Source organism: Schistosoma haematobium, chromosome 1 (assembly GCF_000699445.3).
Source record: "Schistosoma haematobium chromosome 1, whole genome shotgun sequence".
NCBI lineage: Eukaryota > Metazoa > Platyhelminthes > Trematoda > Strigeidida > Schistosomatidae > Schistosoma > Schistosoma haematobium.
The window spans coordinates 39,007,151-39,032,654 of record NC_067196.1 but is presented as its reverse complement, the minus strand read 5'-3'; the positions used below and the strand labels follow the sequence as shown (position 1 = coordinate 39,032,654).

The window sequence follows — 25,504 nt, the reverse complement described above, 5'->3', positions numbered from 1 at the left end:
ATTCTGAAGGCCGAATTCAATCAATGTCAAGTAGTGGTAACTGGTGTTTAATAGAAAGCGATCCTGGAGTATTCACTGAACTTATTAGAGGTTTCGGTTAGTCATAGCACACTGGTTAATATAGTTTCTAGGTGTAGAAAGTTTGGAATGCGAAGAAGTTTATGATCTGACAGAAACAAGCAACGTGTCTGACGCACTTGGGTTTATTTTCCTATTTAACTACGATGACAAACAAGATAATGTTGGAAAAGTGGTAACTGACGCAAATAACAGGGGCATATTTTTTGCGAAACAAGTAGCGTAATGATTGTTCAAACATTTCTGTTAGACAATTTCAAATGCTTGTGCGACTCAAGCAATTATTAATATCTTGCTAAATATTGATGACAAAGTGCCCATTGGTCCAACGTTGTCTGATTTCAAGTCTTTTGTGTCAGACTTTGACAGTACAGTATGAAATATGTCTTCCTAACAAGTTTTTCTAGATGAAGGGTACTGCTATAAGCAATTCTGACCAAATTAGAGTCGTACATAACAGCTTTAGCAAGTAATCTTCCTTCGTGTTGCTAATATGTAATTAGTTATCAGTTATTCGAGTTTGATGAGAAGACCCCTAAGTCAAATGAAGACGTTTACCATTTTGTTGGTTATGTTCCTATTAATGGTACTCTGTACGAATTAGATGGCTTAAAACCCGGCCCTGTTGATCACGGAAAACTACCTGAAAATTCATCTTGGATAGATTCGGCTCGTCCGTTGCTAATGAAGCGTATGGAGAAATGTGTAGACGGAAAGTTCAATATAATGGCAGTAGTCCCTAATCGACTTGCTATGTACGAAAAACAGTTGGCACAATATAAAAAGGACTCAAGTGATGTAAGTCTGTACATTTTACGTTTCAGTGGGTACCATTTGCGCGACCATTTTCTTGTCACTTGACGAAGTTGTAGTCTTGAAAACTGCGAACGTGAACGCAAACTGAAGCGTTATCCTGAGGACATCGCTTCCTTACTTGACAAGATTTTCAAAGAACTCTACCATACGTAATAGTTGTAATTGTTCTCCCCTTTCAGTACTCCCTTCTTTTTTTAAAACAACGAAACAAGGATAATATATTCACTCCAGGTTACAGTTTCTCAACAGAAAATTAAGATTCTGTGAGAACTCATTTGAGTCACTCGGGAAGTCGTTTACCTTTTTTGAGTATCTGCAAATCAAAATTATGAAAGTGTGAGCAAAATACAACTCAGTGAGCCAAATCCAAAATGGGATGCTGAGGGATTAGTGCAAATACATATCTCCGAATTATTCTAAGCTATGCTAATTAAGTGAACCAATTTGTATCCAGAAAATTCTTACCTGAAACCCTTTCATATTTGACAGTTACAACCTCCATAATTTGTTGCCAAATTTGTTTAACGTCCAGTAGATATCTCTAATAGTTAAGTGTTTCTCGAGGAATTAGAGTTATCGTCAAAACGAAGCATTCATTACATCATATCAGGCATGAAACATTTACGAGCACATTTCAAACATTGTTGATATCCTTTGACTAGAAAGAAATCCATGTATAAATCCAGCTGTTAAACACAAACAGATGAATATTCTGTGTTTTTGAAACTCAGTGTTAGTCGATAACCACTTATTTCACTGAATATTACACATATCATTTGTCATTCATTTAGTCAGTTATAATATTCACGCTTAGAAGAACAAAGAGACTGACATCTCCAACTTGTGACAGCATAAAGAGCATCCCTTCTTTCTTGTAAGTTTTGGAAGGGTTACGAAAGTAACTCTGGGAATCTTGAAAATGCTAGTTAAATACGAAGCACGTTAAGTTCTGATTACATCGTTTAGTGAGTTACTTTATGTTTTCACTAGTTACCGGTCACATACAAGTTTATTTTATTTATTTTAACACATAGATATTGGTACAAGGAGACACCAAATACATATGCTCCACACAAATCTCATTTGATTTGTGTGAGAACTGTGATACTGCCCGGGTTCCCAAACCGAAGCAGGTGGTTTTCTTAGGGGGCCACGCCCGGAGCCTTCAACCTGAAGGTCTCATCCACAAGGCAGTGGAGCATCGTAAGGAGATGCAGTCCCAATGGTAGCCGGTGACCAACAATTGGTTCATACGCCATACCCGCCGCGAAAAGACTGAGTAGCTGGACACACGTGGCCATGTGAGGACATTTCGAAAGGGAAAGAAGACTTTTCCCACCCTCGCCCGTTCCAGGGCGTTTGGGGACGAAGTGTGCGTCGGCCGGGAACCGAATTTGGACTGCCCGCGCGACAGGCAAGCATTTTACCATAGGACCACCGATGTCCCACACAAGAAAATTAGATGAGGAGCTATAGAAATGAAGGTGAGTATAGCAAAAAAGTAAATGAATGGGAGTAGAAAACAATGGGAGAAGCAGTTTACTCAAGAAAAACAGCTAGAGAGAATTCCTCGAGTCTAAGAAGTTCGTCTCACTTATATGAAGAAATTAAAAAAGAAAGTAGGTCTACCACTAGCTTCTACTTCGAGCCATTTCTGACGCCTCAAGCCGCTGTTGCGCTGCTTCTAGGGCCCCAACCAGGGAGTCATGAAGGAACAATAAATGTCAGTCTTGCACAGCTCTTTCATGCCACGGCACCATGTCATATGCTGCCCGACCGTAGGTGATACCTTGGCGTTGTGGCCGGGCTTGCCCATTGTGATGACCCAACCGAGCTATATTGGCTGAAACATACGTTCCTATAGGTTCTAGCACACAAGGAAGCACTGGGTTAGAAAGGGTCGACCCTAAAAATGTCACACCTCTCCTTACCTCACGGATTTCCGTCTCCGGCGGTAAGGCCCTTTGGAGAACAGCTAACACATTAAAAACCTTCCACGAAAAGACCATGCGCGACCATCCTCAAGCAGTTGTCCCTTGAACTCTGTGGTCACGCTCCCAGGTCGTTAAGACCAACACTAATCCAACTTCCTTTTCAGGTTCCTCAAGAAATACCCTTCCATGGTGTGAGCAGCAGAGAAATGACATCAGCCCTCATACCCTAAACAGCACACGAGATCAAGTTGGTCACATTCAAATCCTTCCTACACCTCCTAATAACTTATCTTTGCGACTAATCCTTCTCACATTCCTCTATCACCTCGCGCTGCCAGATCAAACGATCTGAGTACGCGGAACGTTATTCCTGCTTTACTGAAACCATGCTCTAAACTACAAGAGCTTTAAACGTCTGAACACTGACAAATAGGACAACATACTTCCTTAGCTAGGACTTTAGAATCTTCCGCCATCGATTTGTGCTGCATCTCCCAAACACGCATACAGGATCCGAGTAGCGTCATTCATTTGACCTCACCATATCAAAATAAAGACCCACATCGGTTCACACTTCGTGTATCTGGAAGCCCTGATTCTGCTTCCCATGGCCTCGCTAGTGTAGGTATAGCATTAAGTCATAGGGCAGAACTAGCTTTCTTAGACTGGATCCCAGTAGACAGTCGCTTGTGAGCTGTCCGACTAAACGGGGCAGTAAAGACTCGGAAAGATAGGAACACTCGTCGTTGCCTACTCTCCCACTGACTGCAGTTCAGATGATGTAAAAGATGAGTTTTATAGAAAGCTTTCTGACCTTCTCCAAAAGGTTCAGGCACTCTGATGTAGTAATAGTGGCCGGTGACTTTAATGCTCAAGTAGGTAAACTAAGCGAAAGGGAAAGACACCTAGGTGGATCTTATTGTGTCGCGGCTCAAAGAACAGATAATGGCGACCGTCTGTTGCACCTATGCTCAGATAACCGCCTGCTTCTTGCAAATACTAACTTTAAGCATAAGGAAAAACATCTTTTGACATGAAGACACTCGAATTCGTCCCAACGTTGGACCCATCCGGACCACATCGCTATCAGCCACCGATGGAGGGGCTCGATAGAAGACTGTCGCTCATTCTGGAGCACATGCTTAGATTCAGATCATGCTTTAGTGCGAGCGCGTATTTGTCAGCATCTTACTGGACGTAGGAAAGACACTCCAAGGAAACCTCTTAGGGTCCTACTTAATGATAGTCAAGCTAAGAATATATTTCAGAAACAACTAGGAAAACAGCTAGGCAGCCATGTATGTGATGCCCACCCCGAGGCAGCATGGAATGATATCCGGAAAGCTGTGGGAACGGCAGTGATATCTGCTAGTACGGTAAACCACAAGGTTAGGGAGTAACACTGGATTTCAGCAGCATCTACCACACTGATAGATGCTCGGAAACTCATTCCACCTGGCTCTGAACATAATGAAGAGCGGAGTCAGCTTAAGCGCAAACTGACAAGAAGTCTACGCAATGATCGCGAACAGTGGTGGGTAGCGAAAGCAAGAGAGATGGAAAAGGCAGCGGCAATAGGTAATAGCAGACAATTGTTCTGACTCGTTAAGGAAACCGGAATTAGGAACCCGACCGTTAGCGAAACAATCTCAGAGAAAGATGGACATATTATTCATTCTCAATCCAGGAGATTGGATCGATGGGCAGAACACTTTAGGGATCAGTTCAACTGGCCTTCAGCCACACTTCGGTTTCCCACGATCTCTAGTCAACCTGAATGGCAAGTTAATGTAGGTCCTCCGTCCCTTTACGAAGTTGAAAAAGCCATAGGAAATCTGAAACGAGGGAGAGCAGCAGGCCCTGACAGGTTTACTCCTGAGATTTTTAACGATGGTGGTTCAGTATTAGCAATGAGATTAATCGAAGTCTTAGGTAGAATTTGGGAACTGGACGTAATCCCACCTGACTGGTCTCAATCACTGATTGTGCCAGTCTATAAGAAAGGACAAAACTCCTCTTGTGACAATCACAGAGGAATCAGTTTGACTAATATAGTGTCTAAAATATTAGCTTCAATAATACTTCGACGCCTAAGTAAAGCTCGTAAAGAGCAGACTCGAGAAAACCAGGCTGGTCCCCGATCGGGACGTGGCTGTATAGACGAGATATCCACATTACGTCAGATCCTAGAACATAGATACACATTCAGACATCCCACAATAATAGTATTTCCCAATCTCAAGGTGGCATTCGACTCTGTTGATCATGAGGTTCTATGGCAGTGTTTGTAACTGAAAGGAGTACCAAAGAAGTACATTAACCTTATAAAGGCTATCTACTCGAACACAAATGTTTGAGTGAGAACTTATGGAGACCTGTCATCAGCATTGATTACCTCAAGTGATGTTCGTCAGCGCTGTCCACTCTCTCCATTCTTGTTTAACTTTGTCGTTGACGTGCTTTTAAAGATTACACTTTCCTCATCTAAACTTCCAGGAATTGAACTTCTACCGGGATTTTCACTTTTTGACCTAAAATATGCCGATGGCATGGTTCTATTTGGTGAAGACACTGACAAAATGCAGTCTTCTGACCACTCTAAGCAACAATGCAAGCATGTTCGGGATGCGATTCTCTCCCTCGGAATGCAAGATGTTGCTTCAGGATTGGTTTGCATGGACACCCGAACTAATGATAGGGAGTGAAGTAGTTGAGCGTTTCAACTGCTTCACTTATCCTGGTAGTCCCGTCAGGCTTTGTGGCCTTGTGTGTGACCGAATTCCAACACGGATACAGAAGACTCGATTAGCTTTTGCCGATTTGCGTCGTTTATGGCGTAGGCGAGATATCCGTCTATCAACCAAAGAACGGGTTTACTGTGCAGCAGTTCGTTCCGTCTTACTTTATGGCAGTGAAACATGGCCGGTAAGAGTAGAGGATATTTGTAGGTTACTAGTATTTGATCACAGGTGTCTTCGGAATATTGCTTGCATATCCTGGGACCATCGAGTAAGTAACGCAGTTGTTAGGAAACGGGTACTAGGTAAGGATGGCAAATCAATTGATGAAGTAGTGAAACTCCATCAGTTGAGACGGCTAGAATACGTGTTACATATACCCAACCACCGACTGCCTCGACGTGCGATGTTTCATGGTGTAGGAGTAGGTTGGAAGAAAACTAGGGGCGGCCAAATCAAGACATAGCACAAATCCATGAAGTCACTGACAAGTGAACTGAACCATGTTGGTAGGTGTAGACTACCTGGTTGGAATCCGCGAGACGATAGCAACCGATGGTTAGAGACCTTGAATGACATGGCTCAAAATCGTTGGCAATGGCGCAGGTGCATCCACTCTTTGTGTTCTCCCAAATTCTAATCTTCTGAATTCTTCATGTCCTATATTTTCTCTTCCGAAATTTATTTCACTGGATTATACTCATTGCATAACATCTTCAAACCCTAATTTTTATGATTACAGCCTATAATTTTACTACCTCTACCACTACGGGATTTGAATTGACAATTGTATCTCTGTGCTAATGTGGTATGGCAACTTGAACTGATGTACATACGTACCTTGTTTTACGTTGTTGATGCCTGACTGTCATACACTGACCACCTCTCCACCTTTTACAACCAGTCTCAGTGTCCGCAAATAATACACAATGTGGAAGTCGCTGAAATGATTTTCGTAGTATATGTGCAAGCCACTAAAGTCGGTGTTTTAGTTGTGCCCAAACACACGTTGTCGAACCTCTGGTTACTAACATGGTGTTGCCACTGGATGCATGCATCGGGCTCGCCTTGTTTACCAATGATGTTTCTAGGTATGTATAACGTTCCAGCTCCTATTGAGATTCTGCATCAAGTGTACGAGATGTGAATGACAAGCATTTATACTAGCTTTTAATCATATTTGAACCCTTCATCAGGGTTTGGGTAAAATATTATTTGTATGACTTACTCATGTAACGTTTGTAAAACTCGAAACTTCAGAAAGATTTTAAACTGTGATACCATTACTTTACTTAGATACCGTTGTATTGGTCAATACAATCTATATTTGGTACATATTAGCTCTTTACAATGTGAGGCTTAGTTATATCATACTGGTAATGAATCCTGTCATGTTACTACGCTTACTTTGTAGCCAGAATCTGTCTACATAACAGAACTAATGAACAATATCGCCAGTGAAAAGAAGAAAATTGCAGCGTATCGCGCAGAAAATATTCGTCGTCGACACAACTATTTGCCACTTATCGTGGAGCTTCTCAAGATGCTGGGTGAAAACGGCCAACTGACTAGTCTGATTGAAAAAGCTCAAAAGGTTGCTCAAGAACGAAGTGCTCTACACCCATCAAATGCTGCGAAGAAAGTGAAATTTGTCTAAAAGAATATATTCTGTATGTACATCTTTTTCAGAAAATTTTTATGTAGGTGCGAAACGATTTTCGTTGTCAGATGTATATAAAATTTCCATTTGTGCAGGTATTTGTATTATTTTCTTATTAATGACCTCCTTGATGTAAAGAGCTATGAGAAGTGTGAGGGTCATGAGGAAAATCCCTAGCGCAACACTGAATCCATCAACCGTTGGGGATGCACCGCGATACCAGCGCAAGAACCTTTCAGAATGTTCGCGACTACGCATCCAGGCCGGGGCTTTGAGTTTTTCGTTTTCCATCATCAAAAATTGTGATGTTATGTCCATGCGTGTGAAGTAACATTGTTCAGAGCCGTTGAAATCTGTTTTTTTTTTGTACAAAAAGAAGAGAGTGTGATTACTGAAAGGGAACACCTGTAACTGTTTGAGCAATCAGAATGCATATCCAAAATATGCGCGACAGGCATTCTTTGTACCAGTTATGTTTATGGAAATTGATGAGATGAGCCAAGTGTAAACATGAATATATCTAGCGTTTAATATCTTATATCTTTCCTTTGAATTAACGGGTAAGTTGTTAGCAGCTAACGTCATCAAAATGATGTGCTATAACTAAATACAGCAAAAAACATGACGGGACATCGTGGCTTGTAATAACAACTAAAAATTGACCTTACATATCACTAATATAAAAACTGACAATTAGAGTAGAAGTACGAGTGTAATTAGATAATAGTAACTACATGCATGTAGTGGGTAACTGAAGTGGTTTCAAACAAGTTCTTGAGTATAATAAAACAATTGAAACGAGTTTTAGTTCCAAGGTTCTTATCTTATATGTTGGACACGAGATATATCTAAACATGAACTCTCAGTAAATACTAAACAGGAAAACAAAAATTATTTGCTTACATCCCATCCAATATGTGTAAGGACCCCGTTTATCAAAAGGTGGACATGCTGGTGTTGAAGTCCGTTCCCCAGTTAGTCCTATTAACAGAATACTGACTAGATGTGATATCTTTATCTCATGTAGGCCCAATGGCAGGTAGGTTTGTGCAGGTACAGGTGTTTTTAACATTTGTACATACTTATAGTCCACAGGACTGAGATACTGTAAACAAAAACACACGATCAGTTGGAAATATGAGAATGGGTATGAAGAAATTCTGCAAGTGAGCAAACTAAATGGAAGTGGGTTCAAACTAACATATATAAAATAACTTATCAAGGAAAAAATTCTAGTAACGAGGGAATACAATCAGAAGAAACTTCTTACAAACTTATTGGACAGTATGGTTTTGCCCTGGAATGATTACTATAGTCAATTTAACCCAGACAATGATTCTAGATCGTTACTATGGTTAAAAGGCATGGTGGGAAAGTGCCAAGTATTCAGAAGCGTTGATCAGTTGAAAGTTTCTTCAGATTGTGGGTGGGATTAGATATCTGGTATGTATCCCTCAAGTTTGTCGTAGTAGGTAATCAAGATTAATTGTTCACCCTTAGTAATCTGTCATGAGACCTTAGCTCAAACAAAATGAACTTATCAGCAAGTCAAATATTTGCTGCGAGTTTATTTTGAGGTTTTGAATATTTCTGTTAGGTAGAATGTTGACATGTTTCTCCCGTGGTTTAGCTAGGTATGTAGTAATGTCCTTGAGAATCTTAAATTTGTATGTACGTTTGTATAGAAATACTCAAGGTTCTTTACGGCAAAGAACGTAATTATGGGGATAAACAATGAACGGTCTATGCCTGAGTTACACCAGGATATATACCTGATAATATGTATTAACTGTTCAAGTCAACACTGAGTATTATATAAGTAGTAGGTTCTTTAACCCTCATTAGTGTAAAGAAGTATATAGTTTAGTCGTATTTACATGTAATTATTAGTTATAGAGGCGTATTATAGAAAGACTGAAGCAAGGTACTGGTTTGCTTTTTAAACTTAGTAGTTTTCGACATATCAGTAAGAAACTTAAATCTCAATGACTTAGTATGTAGATAATTTAGTCGTTTTGTGTCTAAAAAGTTAAGCATGAGTGTACTTAAGTTTTTGTATGTAAGATATACTACGGGAAATGTCATTAAGCAAAAATGGTAAATGTGTTAAACTCCTTAATAGTTGTTATTGATCATTGCTGTAAGTGCTTCTGCTTAAAACTACTATTCACAAAAAGTTCGTGGAATTTAGATCACCTAAAAGAAATAAGTGATATTTCAAGATACGGTAAAAGTGCGTATCCATGCATTATCCTAGAATTCTCATCTAATTTGCTTATATAATGTTGTACAATCCAGTGGATAATATTCGGAAATTTCGGTCAGAAAATAATTAATAGAAAAATCGACAAACTGACTGTGGTTCACATCAACAAGTATCAAGTCTTCAGCTTTTCAACGTTAAGCACTTTTTTATACCGAACATAACGTGAGCTTTTCGGCTGTAAATAGCAACAAAATCTACAGGTACTGAGTTCATCACTTTACACAAAACGGTCAGTTTCCATGTCTTGTGATCTTTATGTTCTACCCGTTTAAGTGGCATAACTTTGTCATTACCACGAAACTAACTTCTGGTTATTAAACCAAAACCAATACACTTTAATTATTACATCAGATGATAAAATCTAAAAGGAACTAACATATTTGTCAATCGAAAAAGTAAATTAGATGTCTGGAGTATTACAACTTCTATCTTCCCGATCAGAGAAACATTTAAATCCACTGAGCTAATGATAGTTAAAAGTCGCTCGAAAACGATGCAAACAATCTATCCAAACTACACACAAAAATATTACCATTTTGAAAAGGTCACATCCCAGATTAGTTGAGAAACATTCCATAATGTCACTAGGTTTTGGATAAGCAATGCTGGATGAAATAGGTTCATGATTTGCAGAAACTATCTGGAAAAAACAATTTTCGAAAAATCATATATGTAACTACAATGCCTAATTTCTATGTTTCTCCAGACAATATATAAACTAAAACGATTTTTCAAATACTTTCAGTAAGATTATGGAGAAAGAGAAGACTGTATGTGGTTGTAAAATTTTAGAACTAAGATATAAACGCTACTAATATATCTTAGATTAACACGTTAAATGTACTGAGTTTATCTAAATTGTGTTCAACTGTATCTATGATACTTAAATTTTACTAGTGAGTGGCATGTTCGGATACCGACTTACCTTCAGTCTTGAGGGACTAAATAATATCCTTAGATTTCGAACCATAACCGTGGCTTGTAGTTTGATGTTTAGTCAGCACATTCAACTCTATGTAAACAGATTATGAGCTACTAACAAAATCAAATCCAAGTTGAAACCAACTTGAAACAAAAATATCTTAATAAAGCATTTCTTCACTTAACAAATCCCATTTTTGCATGAAGTATGGGTAAAATCATTACCGAATGGTTTGATCGTAGGTTAAATATAAACATGAGGTTATGAATTTATGAAGTGCTGTATGAAGTTGGAGTAATTCCCGACATAATTTCAAGAAAAGTGACCATAAATTAAGAAAAGGATCATTAAAAATGATGTACTTTTTCACCTTTTATAAAACAAAGTTGGCGATGTGTATGTTTTACCACTAAACAGAGATCTACATATCATACATAAAAAACTCGACTGTATATACAAGAACGCCAGCACATTCCCACATTATTCCTTAGTAACGTCTTGTTAAGAGCACTTTACAGTTTGTAGAGTAGATTATTTGGTCACATACTCATTTTTTAGCTACTGATTTACAAGGTTTATTACCTCATGCTAAATTGTTCTTAATGTTTACACGTTGAATGGATCATCGTATAGTGTACGAAACTTTGAATAAGGTATCCAAAAAATTTATAACTTTTGTTTAAATCGGTTGACTATGGTGACAAATAATGACTAGATACATGTATTCATTTGTTCTGCATCACTCTCTGTAGTAAGCTTTTATGTGCGCACATACAGACGATCTATTTTTAACGGACGAAATGGATTTCTCTGAAAAAAACTAAGCACACTAACCATTTGTACATTTCGATTCGCCGGATAAAGTACTAGGTCAAAAGATATTTTATACGCTTTAGTTGATAAGTTAATGAGATTCTATTTATTAGATACATTATGCAACTAGCGAGTAAAGGTGGTTAACAAAACGTTTGTTAAGTAAACAATTCATAGGAGTTTGTAATCTATATTTACTATAATATATCAAATCGTTCAACAAATCGTATTCCCCAGTAAAGCGTAGTTTCAGGTAGAATTATTATTATGGGAAAACTATAATTAATAGTCAACAATACATTGTTCTCCTGACTTATTCAGTTAGATCATTAAAAATTAACATTCGCTTTTAATTTCTATGACAGCTGAATTCATATTCTGTGCTAATCACTTAGTTCCTGTTAAGTTTCACAAGTTATACTTGCTCCTAAATTAATTTGCAGTTATAACAGTATTTTGCAACATTATGGAGTTTCACGGGTAGTATTATGACTACGGAATTTTTCCCTAAGAAATCTTTAAGATTTTTAGTGAATATCTAACTTGAAAGTAAACTGTGTAGACATTAAAAGTTTTAGGATTACTTGATGAAAAATAAATAAGAATTTTGCCGAACTAGTTAAAAACTTACTCTATGCAAAGCATCTGCTAGAGTGTTGGCAAAATCGAGAAGGATTGTATCTGCAGTAGGATTATCCAATGGAGGCCATCTAGTATCAAGAAAACTCTCAAAATGTTTATTAAGGAAAGGTGGACGATCATAATCACTTAACACCACATGAGGAAGGGGACGAGGTGAGTTTTGAAGAAGAGTTTGCATTGATGATATTGGAGGTAGTGGTAACTCTCGTAATTTGTTTAATGGTCTTTTTATATCAACTTTTTGGTTAGTTTCACTCGCAGCAGTTAGGTGATGGAAAATATTATCCGTAAGATTTCGAGTCTACAAATTGAAAAAAATGACTTTGCAGGTGCATAACAATATAAATCGTTTATAAAAAAGCTACAAGATATCTGTGTTTAGATTCAATAACTACCAAATTATTTTTCAGTTAGCATCGTTGAACAAATGTTATGTGAAAACTCAATAGTCTGGTGGAAATGAAGTAATCAACGTGTAGAAGATATATTTTGAAGACTACATATGTTATTTAGAGAAAGTCGTGAAGCTTAGAATAATATCTACTCAAAAGTGGGATTGTTTTAATTACAAAAAGCGTTGGATAAATTAGAAGTGCTGACGCAACAATGACCAGTTATCAACTACTTTTCATATCGAACCTCTTCACGGATGATATGGCAAATTATCTTCAGCTCTCTGAGTATAATATTCAATATAGATGCACTAAAAATGTAACCCAATAAAACTCATGTTGAGGTAACTACCTCCGTTAAATTCCGAGATACATATCTATGCCTCGACTACTCTTAATATTGTAAATGAAGTAGATGATGTACTTTAATGACAGTGGTATATGTATTATACAATACTTCAACAGGAAACAACTTTAGGATATATAACACCATTATGAATTATCCACAAATACTTTTCCTTGTCTACCATTAACTTTTAAGCCAGGTAGTAAGTGAAGCTCTACAGAATTGGTAATACGGAAAATATAATGTTAAGCTAAGATGTTAAAGACTGCTTAATTTAAAAATAAACATAGGCAGCAAACCAGTTTCCAAATGTTATATATTATGAGTACACAGTGAGTGCTGTTTTACGGTAGATAACATCATTGTTTCCATACTTTATACCAAAGCGTGGCACATGCACTTGAGATTTTAAAAAATTACAACGGACTCTTGATAAATCAACGTTTATTCATTGGAAAAGCTGGCTCAGAATTCGCACAGAACACAATCCTCAATATGGGTTCAAATCCAGGAATCGGACAGGTGAGCAGAACTCTACATATTATTCCTCCGAACATAGAAACACTGAATCATATCTATTCATGAGGAGTACATCAATTACTTTACTTACCTAAATAGTAAAGATAACGCGTTATCTGATAAAAGAAGTTGAGATTGACTTAAAGAAGCTAGATGAATCTTTTGGATAACTGGAAAAATATATGAAACCGGCCAAATTAAAGCAAACATGCTAGTTACTCGGAAAATATAAAATAAACAAGAATGAAAATCGTAAAAACACTAACCACATTGTAAGTTTTATCATCTGTTAACATGAAAAACATAGAATAATTATCCCGCTTTCGCGACAATCCAAGTTCACCTAGCTCTATGACAGCATACACATTATTCCAAATCACTGGATCCCCAGTATAGCGAGCAATATTTCCAGAAGATAAATCATATGAAAATCTAGATGAACCCATAAAATCATAAGCCTCATTATCCAGAAAGCTGAAAAGTAAATCCTTTTCAAACTGAGAATCCTATACACGAAAAAAAAACAAATTAACAAACCTAAACTTCATACTAGAAGACGATTCAATCTCACGTTTTAACCAATCCATAACTTTTTCGATCAAGGAGATAATGATGGAAAACTACCACGAAAATTTCTGACCACGAAATAAATGTGAGCGTACCTCAAAATATAAGCTGGTGAAAAATTACGGACAGTAAATTCACTGACCAAATTTATTCCAAAGATAATTATTCTGTGACTATGACCTCAAAGACAAGGATGCGACTAGTTAAACATTAGATCAAATTTCCAGAAATAAATATTGATCAATAAGCTTATCAACGTCATATTATGTAGTCTTTTCTATTGGATCTTGGTTGAAATGAAAATTCATAGTATACAATCAGTCTGGCACTGTGCTGCAAACACACACATTATTATAGATGCAAAGGTTTATAGCAAACTTAAAAAGTGAAACAAAGTAAGTCTCAATAATAATTAGTGCATGAAAAACTAAGAGTTCTCAGTGTGAGTTAATTAACCACAGAGAATATTTCATGATCAGAAGAAAAAATGTCGATAATTAAAATATTATGAGGTCAAAATTCTATTGATGAAACAATAAGATCCAAAGTTTTATTACCAACTAAGAAAGAATTCAATAATGCATAATTATGAAATGACAATAATCCAACAGACTAATGGTTGGATTGTCAAGCATAACCAAAACTAATGTTATTAAGTTAACATATTTAAAATATTATTTCACATTTCAAATCGATATCGAATGAGATAAAAGGCAGATGATTCCCCCTTGAATGATAAGTAGAATTACCAAGTAGAAATAAACATAAGCAATTATTGAAAGATAAGACTGGAGCAATCATGAGGTAGTTAGTAATTAGTAAACCAATTGTCACAAAAACGCCCAATTTCCACTAAATATTTATCTTCACAGATTATTATCATTTAACAAGTTAGTTGAATTTATTTTCCTCTAGCTCAGCAAGTAATTTTGAAAATGCAAGAATCATCGTCTAGTCCTACTAATAAGTAAAGTGAAAATAGATGCCCAAATTTCTTTGCTAAAACAGATTGCGCTAGGTCTGTTCTTATTTGGATAGTTTACCAATCAAATTACATTGTAAATCCTTACCACCAAGACTTTACAAAACCTTGATTTACCCATGTTTGACGTATTAATGACCAATTATGGCATATATCTATTATTCGTACGATATTACACGTTACTTAGTGCTGAAGGACTGCTGAGCAAGGCCTCTGAAATCAAAAGACATATGTATGCTTAAGTTTTCTTTATCGTGGGTGTCTCTCAAGTACTGTTCATACATTATGGGAAAACTGAACTAGTAATGCCAGAGTTAAGCATAACGTAACAGGAAAAGATGACATCGATTGATAAGGAAGTGGATCTTCATCGACTAACATGATTGAGACATGACCAAGCACCGACTGCCTCAAAACGCGTCGTTAACTAGCGTAGGAGTAGGTAAGGAGTTCAAGTGCTGTTGAACCATGACGTGGGACCAATCTATGAAGTCTTTGATTGGTGATCTAGGTCATTTAGGTTAATGTAGACTACCTGGTTGGGACCAGCACAATTTTCGTAACCAATTGTTAAAGACGAATGGTACAGATAATAATCGTTCACAATGGCGCACATCCACTCTTTATCTTGCTCTTCATCTTGAGTCTCGGTATTTCTTCATATATAATTTTTCATTATCTTTTTTAAATACACTCTTAATAGTTAGTCTCCCTTATTATCATCCCTACTACATTGTTTCGACTTGTTTTATTGGTTCTACCTCATCGTTACTATGTGATATAATAATTTGGGCCAATAGACATTAGTCTCAGGCTCTATTTTGACTACGATTGACTGACTAGGACGAGGGATTCCCCGTGACTATGTAGTTTCGTAAAATGATTATGTTTTAAGTTTTTGTATCACTTGTATGGATTTTATACTATACAAACAGACAGTGTTAGGACTATTTTAAGATTTACCGCGTGCAAAGTGATTCGTCAGCACCATATATAGAGAATGCATCGGGAAATTGTACCTGCACTAAATCTTAGTATCATTTTATGACTCATTTACTGGGTACATGTTTAAGCAGTTGACTGTGAGCCACATTGTGTGGAGACTGATAATACTACTTAACTTTTCTGAGTTAGATTAGATAAGGTTTGAAAATGATAACTACTGGTTGGAAGCCGAATGAATAAATAAAAAACCCACTGCCCTTTTTAAGACAAGTCATTTTACATAGAACAAGGTTATTATTGTCAGGCACCTTTCTAAAAAAGTATGTGTTCTACATTTTTACCATTTGATCCTTGAAAAAACAGTTGACGATAAGGCGTGACTTGCTTGGAAGATAAATTATTTGACAATAAAATCTGAGTATGATAAAAACATTTTTCGAGGAACATGTGGCTCAAATACTTTATCACCGTCCTTTTAAAAAGTAATAAATTTTGGAGCTAATTCATTCGTAAAGCTCCCTTTAACGAATTTGAATCCATTCTTCCTTTATACAGAGAAACAAAAATCTCATGAATAGAAACTTTATTTACAATACTAGTGGAAATATGTGACATCAGTTTTATCTGAAAATAGAGGAAATGTTTACAGGCAATCACAACGGTGACTAAATGGTCAAAACCATTATCCCGATATTCTTAAAATGATCAAACATACTACACAGGATGGCTTAGATCGAGACCCGTAATAATATGTAATATGTATCTTAATAAATCTGCTGCGTTTAAATGAAAAACGAATTTATTTATTTGAACACATAAATATTGGTACAAGAGAGCGCCAATATATATAGCCACACAAAACAATGAGAATTCGAAGAGAAAAAAAGGTAAGGGGTGTAAAAAAAAACAATAACGAAGAGATTGGTGTAAGGTAGTGTAGTAATAATGAGGGAACGGAAAGTTACAATCAGAAGAAATCTTTCAGTTAAGGAAGACACAACCACTTTTTTATGAATAAAGTAAAAGAAGGTTACAGCAGGATCGCCATTGGCTTCTATTCTGAGCCATATCTGACAACGTCTCTAGCCACTGTGTAGCACCATCTCTCGGACCCCAACCAGGGAGTCGTGAAGGACCGACACAAGCCAGTCCTTTGCAGCTTTCTTTCATGCTAAGACACCATGTCATACACTGACCACCTCTCCGCTTTTTCCAACCAGTCCCAGAGTCGGCAAATAATGCACGGCGTGGAATTCTCTGGGACGACATTCGTAGAACATGTCCAAGCCACCGAAGTCGGTGTTTCAAGATGGTGACACCAATTGCATTATCATCCCTGTGACCGAACACACGATGCCGAACCTCTGCATTACTGACATGGTGTTGCCACTGGATGTCAGCAATCCTTCGGAGACAACGATGATCGAACACAGAGAGTCTTCTAACATCCTCAACTCGGGGAGGCCAGGTTTCACAAGCATAGAGCAAAACTGCTCTCACCGACGCGTTGTGGATCCGACCTTTTACGGCCAGACTAACATCACGAAGGCGCCAAAGGTGGCCCAGATTGGCATAAGTCACTCGGGCTTTCACCATACGTGCACTGATCTCATCACTCACACCCCCACCAGCACTTATGCAGCTACCCAGATACACGAACTTCTCGACTACTTCTATCTGCTCACCATCCAGGGTGAGTACAGGATTAGAATCCTGCCAGTCTTGTAGAAGTACTTTGCACTTCGAAGGTACGAAGCACATACCATACCTACGGACACTGATTGCCAACTGATTAAGTGCGGATTGCATGCCTTGGGCATTATCGTACAGTAAGACAATATCATCCGCATACTCAAGGTCGAGAAGTCTTTCTCCAGGCAACAAATCCACACCACCATTACTTACATCCATCAGAGCTGTTTCTAAAATGTCATCAATGGCAAAGTTGAAGAGGAATGGTGAGATTGGGCAACCCTGCCTAACCCCACTGCTTGAATGGAACAATGGAGAGAGGTGGTTGTATGCCCTCACTCTGCCTGAGGTGTTTGTATATAGGGCTTTTAGGATGTTAATAAACTTCTCAGGTACACCCTTCTCCAATAGGCAATCCCAGAGAACAATCCTATCCAACGAATCGAAGGCAGCCCTGATATCAAGAAACACTACGATTGTTGGCCTTTGATAAGTATGGCGGTGTCCTGACATTTGGCGGAGGGTGAAGATATGATCAATACATCCTCGACCAGAAAGAAACCCAGCCTGCTCCTCGCGAGTCAATCTTTCTCGGGTTTTGAACAACCTACGAAGTATGACGGAAGCCAATAGCTTGGACGCAATCGGAAGTAGACTTATCCCCCGATAGTTGTTACAGGAATGACGTGAACCCTTTTTAAAGATAGGGACAACTATCGACTTATTCCATGACGTTGGTACACTCTCTAGTTCCCAAACCTTTGTAAACAACGTCGTCAATTCCTTAGTCAGAAAGTCACCACCATCTTTAAAAAGAGCCGGAGGTAAGTCATCTGGGCCAGGTGATTTGTAACGCTTCAAGAGTTGGAGTTCCTTGCGAACTTCCGCCTCATTTGGTGGATCAGTCTTCATCGATCATGGAGGGCAGGACAGTTTGACCGATGTTACCGGAGCAGCAGGCCAGTTGGACTGCCCTTCGAAAAATTCTGCCCATCGTCCAAGACGTCGACGGATGTTAGTGATTGGCATCCCGTCATCCTCGCAGATTGTTTCGCTCACACCAGACTTCTTGCTGCAGTGGCTCGGATGAGCTGGAAGAGCTTCCGGTAATTACCAGATGCAGCTGCTGCTTCCAGCTCATTAGCACGCTTCGACCACCAGGCTTCTCGGTCCTTACACAAGCTTTGCCCAATTTCCTTACGTAACATCCTTCGTTTATGGTCAAACTCACGGTCACCCGGAGTAGACCGATGGGCTTCAATGAGTTGTAAGGAACCAGAAGAAACCCAGTGCTTATAAGCGGGACGTTTCGCGAACCCATAACTGACTGTACCCGCCATTTTCATGGCGTCGTGCAATTGCAACCAATGCTCATCTATACTTTTCGGTGGAATGGTAGCTAGCCTAGAAACTAGCTCGGTTCGATACTTACTAGCAACAGAAGTTGCAACCAGCTTGCTAACATCAATCCATTGGTGGCGGTCACTTCGTTGTCCACTGAAAAGTAAGGTAAGATTGGCGCAGACCAAGGCATGGTCAGAGTCCAGATAGGTACTCCAAAAGGAGCGGCAATCTTGTACACAACCACGCCAGCGCTAGCTGATCGCGATGTGATCAATCTGAGTCCAGGCTTGAGATGCAGAAGGGGGACGGCAGGTGGCACATCGGCGATGACTGCGCCGAAAGTTGATGCTAGCCAGAAAGATGTTGTGGTCTATGCACAGTTGCAGTAGACGGTCCCCGTTATCTGTCTTGCGACCAACAAGTCCCCATTGGCCACCTAAACGACTCGCTTCTGTGCCTAGATACCCGACCTGAGCATTCAAGTCTCCGGCTAGTACTACAATATCTGTCGAACGCACTTTCTGGAGAAGAACAGATAACTGGTGGTAAAACTCATCCTTGATTGCATCCGGGCTGCAATCTGTCGGGGCATAGGCGGAGATGACGAGAAGATATCGTTTCTCACGCCGATTTCTTCTCACTTTGATGGAACTTTCTAATCTAACAGCACATAACCGACTGTTAATGGGGATCCAATCGACTAGTGCTGCCTCAGCTCTAGCGCTTAGTGCGGCACCAACGCCAGCAAGACCAGACGAGGATGCCACAGGGTCCCCGGATAAGCGCACGTAAAACAAGCTTTTCGAAGCGACAGATGGAGAGCGAATTTGTAGTACTTCACCAGAGTCTTGAATACGGGTCTCGGATAGACAGCAGACATTGATATTAAGACTTTCCAAAGACATAGCCAGCCCTATCTGTTGTCCGACCTGCATAAATGTGCGAACGTTGAAGGCAGCCAGTTTGAATGGTGCACGTGGTTTGAGAAAAACTGCTTCACTACTCATATTCAGTGGTAACATACAATTTTCAACCGGACAGTGACTCGAGAACGTTTAGATACAGTTGAATTTCCACCAAAGACGAACCGCTGTATAAGTATAAAAGAGGGTGAATAATGTGGTAAATAACAATAATAATAATAATCATTTGATTGTTAGTTGAAGCAAGTAAAGTAGTTTCCATAATTATAGGTAGTTCATCATATTTGTGTGTGGGCTGTGATACTGCCCGGGTGCCCAAACCGAAGCAGGTGGTTATCTTAGGAGGCCACACCCCGAGCCTTTGACCTAAAGGTCTAACCCACAAGGCAGTGGAGCATCGTAAGGAGATGCAATCCCATGGTGGCCGGTGACCAAAGATTGGTTCATACGCCATTTGTTCCCGCAGGATACTGGAGCCCATGTGCACCATTGGTTTGTGATCCGGTTAAAGCGCCGGACATTCGCTTTTCGTCCTCTCATTTTCGTAAACAACACCTCCGCCACGAGAAGGCAATGAGTAGGACTTCCCTGGCAGAGGTTGTATACGCGTGGCCGTGTGAGAGTATTTCGAGAGGGAGAGCGGACTCTCCCCACTCTCGGCCGTATCAGGGTATTTGGGGTAGAATTCGAATTCTAGATTTCAGTTTGAGTTCAAAATTTCGCTTTGATGATATTCATAAATAACTATCAATATTTACCTACTAAACTATGAAAACTTTGACCATCCAGGTCATAATAGAAGAAACTTAAGTTCCAAAACACAGTGTTGAAACTGCTAAAGACTAAACACATTATAAATATCGACAAAGGTATTTCCTATAAAACTAGTTAAACTAACAGAGCTTGTTTCGTCATTTGATTCGAAAATATAGTTTTAGCAGTAAGAAGGAAATGCATATTAAACTTGAGTTATTAATTTCATCCACTTGAATTAATCAACACCTCAATGCAACAAAATACCGATACTTTTAAATGACAATAAAAGAAAAAAAACTGACAGAATTTCAGGTACCTACAAGAACAATATAAGTGGGTTGATTAATACCTAAACGTCATGAGGAACATATATATGTACCACTTTAACTGATTTTGAGCCGCCATCGGATGTTTTTAAGCACATGTCTACCTATAGACAGAAAAAATATTTCTTTATAATTAGTTTCTCATTATGGTTTTACACTAGTATGTTTAAGATAAATAAGATTAATACCGATTAAGTAGTGATGTATTCATGTAAATGATGATGAATAATAAAGGTGACCAAAAGATAAAAGTGAATAGAATAACTATAATATTCAAAGAATCTAATAAATTATAGGGATTTTGATGCACAGTAATTTAACATGTAAAAATTGACAAGTGGGTTATGGATTATAATCAACTTTACTTCTGTTGACTTGACTACTGGTAATCAAAAAGCAAATACTCAAAAGTCACTTTAGAGAGGATAATACGTTGGAAAGAGAGAAGTTGATTCTCCAAAGTAAGAATGAGAGCTACGTATAATGTTGTTTCAGGCGCTAGAAAACAAAATTCTGACACTCTCAAAAACAATACCTAATCGATTTACGGAGGTAGCTAAAAACACTACTAGTAAAAATTTCCATTTGCCTATCCATAATATTTGGAAAAGGAATTCTTTATCATACTGTCTCTAATCATACACAAATTTTACCTTTTGGGATAAGAAGCAACTATTACAACTAAAGAAGTGAGAAATCCACAAACGTTTATGAAGTAAGGAAAATGAGGAAGAACATTAAAAACCAAATGAAATTCATGGTCCAGCACAAAAAGATTAACACCTCATTATTCCTGGAATGTCAGTTTAATCGAGTAATTAATTGCAAGTTTGTGCTATCAGCTTAGACCAATATTTATGGCACGAGCTAGAAAATGTGACCTGATATCAGAAACAAAAGAGATAAAGAAATACCTAGACGTGTAACACTGATCAAAAGTCGTCAGTCAGTCAGCTACAACGTAGGACTAGGCGCATATACGAATCGGTCCAAGATGCCATACCTCATTAGCACAGCAAGACGAACACCGAATCCATGGAAATAGTTTATTCAATAGTGGCAATATGTAAAAGAAAGATTGCATATAACGACATAGTAAAAGAGGAAAGAATTAGTTGGTAGGAAGAAAGATATGAAGCGATTTTAATCTCATAGTTTAATGGAAGATAGAGAATGTATACACCTACGCCATTGTGATCGATTCTGAGCCATGTCACCCAGAGTTTACAACCATTGGTTACAATAGTCACGCGGACCTCAACCAAGTCGTCTGCATCTACCAAAATGGCTCAGACTAGAAGTTAGTGACTCCAAGCACTGATGTGATGTTTCGATTTGGCCGCCTCTAACTTTTTTCCAACCATCCCCAACACTAATCAGCATTCTGCGTCGTGGTAATCAGTGTGCGGGTATACGTAACACGTGGCCCAAACATCTCAGTCGATGAAGATTCACAACCTCATCGGTTGATCCGAAATTCAAATGGTTTAACTACTACCCCATTACTTCGCAGTACTGTGTTAAGCTAAAACTAATTACTTTTTACGCGGTCTTAAGTGGAAAACCCAATTCGAAACACGGTGAACCTAAATAAAAAGAATCAGCAACAAAATACCAACATAAATAAAGAAGTCAAAAATGCCATACTTTCATTGAAACAACATTATAAACTGACTTTCAAGGTTTTCTGTCCCATTAAATGTACGGCAACAGAAATCAAAACAGCTATACTAGGAAGGACACCTTGGCTTGAAAACCCACTGCGTTCGAAAATACTTCGAGAATCCATCCGAGTAAGAACAAACACTGAAGAATTCTCAGACCGAGCATAATTGCTAATGTTATTACCCCTTGAGTGATTTTTCGAATCAGTTACTGATAAAACAATGTTTAGCCCTGTCAATTCATCACAGAAAATCTCCGAACTCTGGAATATCAACAGTTAAAGGAAAAATTTTACAGGGACTTCGCAAGACCAAAAATATAATATAAATAATAAATAACTCTTTAGGTTTTTCTGAATTATACTAAGTGCCAGAGTGCCTTATTGATTTCATGATACGAAGTTCAGGAATGGTAAAATATGACCCGTTAATTAATTACGCGACTATGGTTAGGTGATTCGGGTGTTGTTTCTTACTTTCGGTTCTAAGATTCTATTGTTTTTGAGCTACATTTCCGATGTTTGGTTTTTCCTTAAGATTGGTGATATTATTTTCACTTTACTCTCCATCTCACATTGTCTGTGATCCATCGACTTCGCTAATTCATGACATATTTCAATACTGACCAGGTGCACCAAAAAGGTTTTAGTCAGGAAAGCACACTACCAAAAATAGAATAAGACTAACACAACTTATGTACACGACATCTCTTGCACATTTTACTTCGGAATCACTCAAGGCGTTACACAATATGTCACTTTCCTAAACTCAACTCCATAAAGGTTGGATGTTACCGACAGACCTATATATTTAGTAAGGGAAGAGAAATATGGCGTTCAACGACCAAGCTGTCGATATTGTTGTTTGCAAATAATATTAAAGTTTGGAAAACAACAAGTAGCGAGGCTGATCATCTTTATTGTCAAGCTGATTTGGACGAATTAGTTAGATGGCCCCAAAGATGTAGATTGATTATAAACGGTATCCAAATGAAAAATATTAAAATTAAAACACGAATTTAATGTTTAAATGGGAACTATCTGTCAAATGGAAAATAGACGCAGTAATACTCAACCGCTTCCACACGTACAGGAACAAAAGACCTATGCGTAATAGTGGGTTGCGACTTAAAAACAACTGTGTCTTGCAATGAAGAAAGTGCCAAAGGTTTCCGAGTGCTATGGTCACTTCGCTGAGCGTTCGAACGCCTTGATGAAGACGTATTTCAGACTTTATAGTCCACTTGCAATAATGGATCCAAGCAGCTAGTCCATGTTTTATCAAGGATGCTACCACACTTGACCATTTTAAAGTGTAAAAACTAAGTTGTCAACGTGGTTTCCTGATTCTCCTATGATGAGAGACCAAAATTTCACACCATTTCGCTTTATCTTACCGTAAAACGCGAGGTGACCTTATATTAGCACTCTGGATCTTAAATAATGATTTGGATGTCAATGTGCTTTATCCTTTTCCACCATTGAAACTAATCATATGTGAGACCGCTGAGAGAGGGTTCAAATAAACTCGGGGCGGGATTCCGGTTTTCTCACCGAGTGGTCAATGACTGGAGAGCCCTACCCGAATAAGTGGTATCAACTCCATCATTGAACACTTCCAAGCAGCTGGATCTCCACTTAGAAACAAGCTGCAAGAATTAATACAGGTCGAAAGACTTACTATTCTTACTGCTGAAGACTGAAGATTGCTTATATTACCTCAGACAATAATGTAACTCAGATGAGAAACGTTTTCAAATGAACATACAAGTTATCCCAAAAGCAGACTAGCCGCAGACAGGTAAAGTATGTTTCGTCTAGCAATTTGTATATTTTCTTCACTGGTATGCCTACAAGAATTACTTGAAATAAATATTCTGTAACTACTATTCGCATTTTTTATAGAAATATAAAAATACAGAGTGGGAAAATGATACAATAATAATTTCAATGTTTATACGGTTCATTGTATGAAATGTCTCCAAATTCACCAAGTTCGATAGCATGTACATTTGTCGAATTTTTTAAAAAAAGGTGGATACCCTTACTAAGATTACCAGCAGCGTTTTAGCGGCCTCTATCGACAGAAACAAAGTCCTATGTACCTCAATCTCGTAAGTATACTATCTCAAGACTGACATAAAGTTAATGCAAATTACATAAGTGACGGTTCGTCGGAAAAAAACATACTTCAGAAATATGCAGCGACATGAGGTACTGACGACGAAAGCAAGTCTCAGACGACCCAACGGCTGACATAGGGTTATTTATTTCAATCAAGCACCGCGTATCATCAGCAGGTTCTCGGTTCAACATTGAAAAACATTCGTACATGGAAGTCTAGAAACAAGTCAGAAATTAAATCTCGAAATACCCAAATGGTGTTGTTCACATCAGCAACCAAAACAACCGGAAACGGCCAACTGATATATGAATATTCTGTCCCAGCTGGGTTCCATTGTGCATCCAAATCACATTGATCAGTAAAGTTATAAGCGCTGTAATCACTGTTTGGGCATTTGGATGATTCGGAAAATGCATAGCTGTCGTAATTTTCTCCCTCGTTAGAAAACACAATAAGACCTTTAATATTTGTTGTTGAACGGAAATACCGCATAAGTGAAGTGTTAACAAACTGCCCAACATTTACAACCACTACAAATGAAGTTGAAATATCTGAACTAAGTGTCTGAATAATGTCTTGTGACTCATTCATAAACAAAGCAACACCCGAATTTCCGTTGATATCACTGGAACAACCAACCTGTCCTGTAAGGTTAAGTTTTCGAGTACAAAATGATGCATATGACAAAGGTACATAATTGTAAATTTGTTCAGTAATTTTACTGAAATCCAAAGGATCCAAACTGATGCATAAGAAAACCAGAATAAGTATCACCCGATGTAACGCAAACATCGAATTGATTCGCTTCAAACCTGAAACTTTCAGAATCCGCTGGTTGGATATAGAACTAATATTTCTTTGAGGTCTGTTTTTATGTGGTAGGAAATTATTCTTGGTTATTCAGTAGCTTAATTTTGGTTTCGCTAGTCAAAAAATTATTACGACAAAATAGATGAAGTAGTAATCTACGAGCAAAACATGAAAATGTCTTGGATACTTTTAAGTGAGGAATGTGGCCAAAAATAATATCTAGTTATAACAGTCAATAGACAGAA

The 25,504-nt window shown here is 38.2% G+C and overlaps 2 protein-coding genes across 4 annotated transcripts; one reads left to right on the top strand and one right to left on the bottom strand.

Moving 5' to 3' along the window:
* UCHL5_1 (ubiquitin carboxyl-terminal hydrolase) lies at window positions 1-7,764 on the top strand. 2 transcript variants are annotated; one of them, XM_051218473.1, is made up of 7 exons: window positions 1-96; window positions 138-295; window positions 329-451; window positions 486-547; window positions 582-876; window positions 6,981-7,321; window positions 7,365-7,764. In XM_051218473.1, the coding sequence occupies exons 1-6, from the start codon at window positions 24-26 to the stop codon at window positions 7,221-7,223; spliced, it is 954 nt and encodes a 317-aa protein (XP_051074009.1). In that variant the 5' UTR covers window positions 1-23; the 3' UTR covers window positions 7,224-7,321; window positions 7,365-7,764. The 2 variants fall into 2 exon arrangements, with proteins under 2 accessions (XP_051074009.1, XP_051074008.1); XM_051218472.1 differs by having other exon boundaries at window positions 132-295.
* Window positions 7,215-25,255, bottom strand: MS3_00009695 (uncharacterized protein). Of its 2 annotated transcripts, XM_051218097.1 has the most exons (8): window positions 24,699-25,255; window positions 24,515-24,664; window positions 22,337-22,588; window positions 13,393-13,632; window positions 11,859-12,170; window positions 10,025-10,132; window positions 8,130-8,331; window positions 7,215-7,579 (listed from the first exon to the last, which is right to left on the bottom strand). In XM_051218097.1, the coding sequence occupies exons 1-8, from the start codon at window positions 25,038-25,040 to the stop codon at window positions 7,263-7,265; spliced, it is 1,923 nt and encodes a 640-aa protein (XP_051074007.1). In that variant the 5' UTR covers window positions 25,041-25,255; the 3' UTR covers window positions 7,215-7,262. The 2 variants fall into 2 exon arrangements, with proteins under 2 accessions (XP_051074007.1, XP_051074006.1); XM_051218098.1 differs by lacking the exon at window positions 7,215-7,579 and having other exon boundaries at window positions 9,869-10,132.
* Window positions 25,256-25,504: the final 249 nt, after the last annotated feature.